Source organism: Brachycentrus maculatus, unplaced genomic scaffold (assembly GCF_059751285.1).
Source record: "Brachycentrus maculatus isolate JH-2025_06_01 unplaced genomic scaffold, ASM5975128v1 h1tg001296l, whole genome shotgun sequence".
NCBI classification, from domain to species: Eukaryota; Metazoa; Arthropoda; class Insecta; order Trichoptera; family Brachycentridae; genus Brachycentrus; species Brachycentrus maculatus.
Genome location: NW_028281962.1, coordinates 18,522 through 26,338, shown reverse-complemented (window position 1 = coordinate 26,338; position 7,817 = coordinate 18,522). Strand labels below are relative to the sequence as shown.

At 40.2% G+C, this 7,817-nt stretch overlaps 1 protein-coding gene across 1 annotated transcript; it reads left to right on the top strand.

Annotated features, from left to right (window-relative positions):
• Window positions 1–2,495: 2,495 nt before the first annotated feature.
• On the top strand, window positions 2,496–7,817 carry LOC148299174 (putative 3-phosphoinositide-dependent protein kinase 2). The gene is made up of 3 exons (XM_088276326.1): window positions 2,496–2,552; window positions 7,060–7,350; window positions 7,530–7,817. Exons 1-3 carry the CDS (start codon window positions 2,496–2,498, stop codon window positions 7,815–7,817), a joined length of 636 nt encoding a protein of 211 aa, XP_088132452.1.

The following is a 7,817-nucleotide window of genomic DNA, read 5'->3' as shown; positions in this document are numbered from 1 at the left end:
TCTCCGTACTAATATCATTGACCAGGCCGGCAAAAGTGTTATCAGCCGCGCACATGTCGGAGAAGGCCGGAAGATTAGCAACACAAAGGATTTTATTCGTGATAAACTAAAAGTGTTAACGCGTTCAAAGACAGAGAGAAAATCTTTGCCTGTAAGCATCAATCGACTCACCATCAAAAGACATAATCACATGCCTAAATAGCCCGATAATGGCAACGGCCTGAGTTATACCGACGGTAATAACATGGGTAATGCCAATGACAATAATGGCAGAAATAGTATTGACGGCAATGGCCTAAACATCGACAATAATACGTAAAACAACAATGGCATAAACAGCACTCCCCAAACCATATCCCCCCAAACTAAATCCCCCTAAAATAATGTCGCCTGCAACTATACAAACTACGTGTCCTCATACAGGTAGAGGTTGAATCGAGCAAACAAAAGAATAAGAGGCCTGCTAAACAATGCAACAGAACTAAACATCCGGAATAATCGGCATAAATAGATGAAGAGCACACACCACTACGATGCTGATGATACGAATACCCTCAGCAACACTCTTAACACCTCTCTCAGCACTTCCATGAGCAATATGATGAACAGCTTCATGAACAATAAGCGGACCAAGACCAATTCGACATTAAATGGGTTCAATAGCCCTAATCGAGCAGATATATCCAGTGTCGTCAGTCCTGTACTAATAACAGACACCAAAAAAGAGAGGAAACAAGCTTTGTTTTTAAAGAGTCCTCATAGTAGGAAGCTCACGAACTTCGAGGCCTGCAACATGAAGATTAATGTGATCAATGCCCAAAAAGAGAAATGCAGTTAAATCATGAAGATATCAAGGATAAGGAAGGGACTAAAATAGCATCAAATTGTGGAAAAAGTCTGAAATATGAAGAGTTTATATTAATCTATTCGTCACTCTAATTGTATGTTGTATATGTTGAATATATTGGATATGCAGTTAGAGACTAATTATGTGTATGTATGATAAAGATTTTATGTATATTAGCGACCATATATATGTTATAATTACATGTTCATGAGATATTAGTTATTCCCGATTGATTATACTTCCTGAATCCTATAAATAATAATAGTATTACACAGCATATCAACAATTCAGATGTCCTACAAAACCAATTAGTCTTTGCGTGCCAAGCTTATTACATTAGCCTCAAAAAGCCAAATATTGAATCATGTCAACACCCTCTCAGCTATCTAAATTGAATAAAGCGATTAAAGGGATCACAAAGGCAAATATTCTGAATCATAACAAGAACAATAATAGGAATAGCAACAATAGTAACAATAGTAACAATAGTAACAATAGTAACAATAGGAATAAGAGGAACAATAGTAAGAATAGGAATTGTAACAATCGGAACAAGAATAGTAACAACAGGAATAGGAACAAGAATAGTAACAATAAGGAGAAGAACAATACGAATAGTAACGAGAGGAATAGGAACAATAAGAAAGTAACCAAAAATAAGACTATGAAATGAATGAATAAGAGTAGAGGCTGGCAGAGCAAGCATTCAATATGATATAAATTTAACAATAATAACCAGTTCGCAAAGCAAAAACAAACTACTAAATAAAAGCCAAACAACCTCACACTAAACAGCTTTCAGCCCCGAAAGCCCAAAGCGACATCTCAACCAAAATCAAATCGATCCTCAAAAGCTATGACATCAAACCAATTCTCATGCAATCGTCATCAAAAGACAAGAAGAAATCCATTCAGTTCAACATGTCCGCCAACAAATAATATTACATCAATAACAACGTAGGCCTCCGTAAGTGGAATTAAAAACTATAGAACCCCAAGAAAGGCAAGTTCGACCCACTCGAAAAGAGGGAGCTTATGAAGAGTCTCACCCAGTACCTACACGAGAAGAACCTAACATTCGAGTATGTGCTGGAATCGTTCAGAGATGAAGAGTAAGAGAAATCGATCCCCAAGGATCTGCATCTCTGGACAGCAGTTTGCGGCGTGCTCACAGACCGCTCGCTCGTAAGTTCTTACAAGTTTCTGAAAAGAGAGCTGAACATCAAAAACAAGAATGGAGAGTGGTCGACTGAAGAAACCGACAAACTAAAAGGGCTGGTTCATACACTCGGCATGCGATGGTCGAAGATATCGAAAGAGATGAAACGAACAGCGGAGAATGTCCGTGATAAGTACCGATCGATGATCAGCGAAAGCGACCAGATGATTCAGAAACAAATGTGGAAACTCGAAGAACTAGTGGCATTCATCAGACTGTTGGAGAAGTACTCAACATCCAAAAAGCCATTGCTCTCCTCGTGTACACATTGACTCACATGTAGAAATAGAGAAAGAACTGTAACAAAGCGACCATCACAATTCCATACAAATGAAATAGATCTGCCGCAAAACGTACAACTCGAAGACTTTCACCTTCCATAACAATGTGGTGATTCGTAACCACATCAACTTCAAATTGTTTAACAGCATGAAGATGGAAGAAATCAGCTGGGTCCAAATTAGCAAGGCCATGCAGAGCAAGACTGTATTCGAATGCAGGAATAAATTCTTACAAATTCTCATGATCGGAACCCAAGGAAACAGCAATAAATAACACGACGAAAGCGAAATTGTCAAGTTCATTATCGAAGAACAGAAGCCAAAGCATGAAAGCGATATTAAATGGAATTAATGGAAGGATCGGCACGCCCTTAGCAACGAAGAGGCCAAAAATAGATTCATGATCCTGAAAAGGATGATACAAGGCAGGGGACAGAAGCAGTTTAAGGACATCTTACTTTCAATGAGGGAGAAGTTCGTTTTGAATGAATGATTGTAGGATTATTATCGATACTTAATTAAAAAACCCATTAATGCAGTGGCAATAAGCCATAAGTGCATAACAAAATGGATAGTGCAATAAACATATTATATAAACTCCAATACATTTCTGCACTAATAAAAAATGTCATACTTTGAACGTTCGCACCGAACAAGCAGCCAAGCAATCCTTGAGCTCAACAACTAATCAAAATCAAATTAAAATTACCATAGTGCATCAAATTGCAATAATGATGACAGCCTACTCGACGACCCCGATATAAAAAATCTACTGACAGTAGCCCCGCATCAGAGCAATCCTCACAAGATTTAATTCCATAGTGATTCCCATCGCTCTGTTCATCCAAGCATATCGATCAGCGCATATCCACATTTAGCCAGGAAATCTCTCTCAATCAGCAGCCCAAGTACTAACAACCACAATACACATAAGAAATCTATACTTGCCTCGAAACTGATCTCCCCCAGTAAGAACTTAGAGAGGGCTGCACGATAGTCAGGAATAGCCAATGCCGAATACAGTAAAATCTATGTTAAAATCGTGAAAGTCTGTCCGCCTCAACAGCGGATCTCCTTCTTTACGAAGCATAGCAATAAAGTTTATAATAAAAATCAAGCACGTCCAACCACTTGCAAGACCAGCGAACTCTTCAGGTCTTCAAGCAAAAACTCCTTGCCTTGTCCGGTCCCCAAAATAGCGATCGCAAGCCAACAAAGCAATAGATCAGAGTGGAAGGATAATCTGAGGGAAGATAAGCAGCATTGGACCAGCTACCTGCAAAAGCGAGAGAAATTCGAGGCGATGATGAAGAGAAAACTATCGTTGGGGACTCTGAGGCCAAAAAAGTAACAGGATAAGGCGATAGAGTATCGGAAAAAGTATGTGCTGGAAGACCCATTTCGAAGCACACTCCGTGAATCAGACTATATTTGATCATAAAAAATTTACTTTTTTTCTATTTGTTTGTATTATCTAGTATGGAGCTTGGATGAAAATACGTTATCACGCTGAAAAATAAATTATTTTTAATAGCTTCACTCAATCTTAGAATAATCTGGTTATATGAAGCTTTAACGTTTGCTTATTTTTGGATTGCTCCTGCTGACTGTTGTCAATTCTACAGAGACCATTGTGATTCTTGGGACTAATGATATTCATGGCAGTGCTCTACCCAAATCTCTGATCCGCGAAGACACCAAAGAAAAATATACTTATGGTGGGCTTGTCTACATGGCCCGACTCATGCAGATACTGCAAGAGTAAAATCCCGATCGAGCCATGTACCTGGATGGGGGTGATCAGTTCCAAGGGGGCATTGCATCTTCTAGGCTCATCAGCAGTGGGGCTATTATGAATGACTTTTACAATTTAATAAAGTTGAAAGGATCATCATTTGGCAACCATTAGTTTGATTTTGGACCTGAGTTTCTATGGTCTTACATTGCTGGCAAAGATAGCACCAATTTAGGGGCCAATATTCGGTCCTAAAAAGATGAGGCATAATTTCTGCCAAAGCACAAATCCTCTGAGCTGCACAGATTCAAAAATGGAATTACAATTGGTGTTATTGGGCTTACCACTATCGAAACGCCATCCTCAACATCTGGGTTTTCGAGTGGCCAGTTCCCAGCCTATAAATTCCTTGATTACAAGAATTTTGTGTTGGAGTAATCTGAGAAGCTAAGAAAAGCAGGCGCCAATGCTGTGCTAATTGTCGCACATGTCGGTGATGCATGCCTCGGGGACTATTAGTATCGCAAGACATGGTAGAACACCACTGCCCAAGATGCCTGTTAAGTTGATTAGATCACCAAGCTAGTGGAGTCTATACCGGCTGGAACAATTGATGGAATAGTTCAAGGCCATAGGCATAGAATCGTTCATCATTTCATCAAGAATGTCCCCTCTATGGGAGTCATCAACGGCGGCTACTACTTCATGCTTTATACCTGACATTCGACGAAAACCGCAAAATCATCAATCGTACAATCGTACAATCGTACAATCGAAGGACCCATCCCCGTCTGCTAAAGGGTGTTCGAAAAGACTGGCAGGTGCAACTACCTAACCGAGAAATAGCTGGCAAATGCTGGGTAATTGGTGCCATGGAAGTTTCATGGCAAAGATGTCTACTCTCACGTATAATTAGATGCCACTTTTGCCAAGTGGAAATAGCAAATGGCTCCCTTTTTGGTCGATATTGTCGCAAACCAGGTTTAGCTCTTCAAATCATAAAACGAAGAATCCGAATTAGGCAATCTCGTGACAAGCATACTACACGAAGCCATTCCTTGCGCGGACTTCACTGTGCTTAACCCTGGGTTGTTTCAGGACTCGATGGATCCCTGGCATTATACAGTTCTAACAGTTCTATGGTATGTTCCCCTTTGATAACAAAGTGGTGAGTTTCGAAATCAAAGGATCGGAATTATTGTAGGCACTTAGCATTTTGCAGAGTGGCGATCGAGGCTTCTACCACTTTTGGAATATCTTCACTCAGGTTAGAACTACTGGAAGTGGGAATACCCAAAAAAGAGAATTGATTTACTCGAGATTTGGAAATGGGTCTGAAATATAGCCGAACAGGACCTATGTTGGTGTGAGCATCGACTTCCTGATCGTCAATGCGGGAGATGATTTCAGAAAAGTGATCAATAAGACATTTACACCCAAAAACATTGGATATTATGGGGAGTTTAGGAAATTTTTGGAGCCTCGGTTCAGAGATTTGGGAACCATTAAGCGAAACACATGGATCGACCCTATACGACCAAGAATCGTGATCGAATCAGAAATCGAAGGCGTCAGAAGCGTATACTTCGGAAAATCCTGATCGAGCGCTAGATATATGCCATTATAAGTGCTATTATAAGCGATAAACATCATTTAATCAGCCTTATTTCTATTGGTAGAGTTCCTTTAATATCTTCATTCGATGCAGCTTCTTTCTGTTCTCGTAATATCCCTGCAGGAATGTGCCAAGAGATCCGTATTCGTTCTGCGCCAGTTCGTTTTCAATGCTCTTTTACATGTCTCTGATGATTTTTCCTTTGCTAAACTTCTCGCTCATTACTCGCACCTTCGCTAAGTTTTCATTATACTCTTGCGTTTGGATCATATAAAGGATGTTCTGCTATTAGCACTGGGCCATTAGGCTCTATTGATATTAAAATGTCTTGAGAGTGTTCTCCAGTTCAATCTGAGGGGGAGGTGGTGGCTGTGTTCCTGGAGGCTTAGTACGCAGAGATTCAACTTGCCTTGAATATGCATCCAATTTTTGGAGGGCTCTCTCCAGCTCTGAGTCATAAGTGGGAAGTTGGCTACTAAATATATTTTGGATTCTCTTTAACAATTCTGCCAGCTTCATCGACGAATTCCATGGGAATTAATTCTCGTATTCGATTTAGCATGAGCACTGATTGACAAGGGGATGACTAATCCATTGGGTAATATAAATTAGAGGCCTTTCGCGTGGGTAGTTCCTTAGAAAAATGCTAAAACCAATAACTCAATGCCGTACATTTTTAAAGGAATGCTCAATTTGTTGTTGATGATCAGTGTCAAGTGGCACTCGTGTGTGTTCAAGTGTGGCTTGAAGCTGCTAATTGTCGTATTCTGCTTGAGTTCAACAACTGCAGAGGCCATTCTATGCATAGATCACGTAAATAATACGCTTCGGATGGTGGTAGCGTTTTCTTGAAGGTGGTCTGTGAGATACTGGATCTGTTTGAGCTATCGAGCGATGGGTACATCGAACTATGAATTTAATTCTGAGCAAAGTATAATACATGAGATATATATGGGATATATACAGCAAATATTAACGATCGATAGGCTCCACTCAAGCCAACCGAAATAAAATATCTGATTATTACACTCGATACAAATTCAACTTGGCCATACAACGTAGAATTTATTTAAAGTTTATAATACATATATGAGTGAGTCTCCTACTAAGCCAACCAAAGAACTCGATGAATATGAAATTCTCGGCAAGTTGGGGAAAGGCGCGTATGGGGAGGTATCTCTTGTTAAAAGGGCTGGTAAGCTTTATGCGATGAAACAAATTTAAAAGAAGAAGCTGGCATTTGAGAAGAAGTAGTATCAGGCCTTTGTGGAGAAGTAGCTGCTCAAGAAGATGAATCATCCGGGTATTATCAAGCTTGTCAAGTGCTTCCAGGATTCCAAGAAGCTCTACTACGTAATGTAGTATTGCCACGGCGGGGATTTCATAAACTTCATCAGGCTCTACAACAGCCAGCTCACTGAACAAATTAAGAAGTTCTACGTTGCCGAAATTATAACAATTCTCGAGTATCTGCATGAAACTGGGATCACCCATCGGGACCTGAAGCCCGAAAATATTATGCTCTCCAAGGAAGGGCATCTAAAGCTGATCGATTTCGGCACAGCGGAAATTACCAGATGCAAGATACTCGACGAAGCCTTCAAGGACAATATATCGAAGCAAAAGAAAGAGACCAAGCCCGACCTCACAGATGCAATGACCAATGAGTAGGACGAAGATGTCTCGCCAAGGAAGAGGAAATCCACATTTGTAGGCACCAGCTAGTATACATTTCACTCATATTCTATAGTTACATTTCGCCAGAGTTGCTTACTGAAAACATTTGTGAAGCTCCATCGGATCTGTGGGCTTTGGGGTGCGTGATCTATCAGCTTTACTACTTGGAACCCCCATTCAAGGGAGGCCACGAATATGATGTTTTTGAGAAGATAAAGAATGTAGACATCAGCTACCCCAAAAATGGGAAGATCAGCGAAGAAGCGATTGATTTAATAAAGAAACTGATTGTTAAAGATCCTAATGAGCGCCTGGGGTCGAACAGTCGCGAAGGGCTGATGTTCGCGGACTTAAAGAAGCACCCATTTTTAGCAGGAGTGGACTTCGAAAGTATATTCAGTCAAGAAGTCCCAGAAATCAAAGAGGATGAGCTAATCAAATAA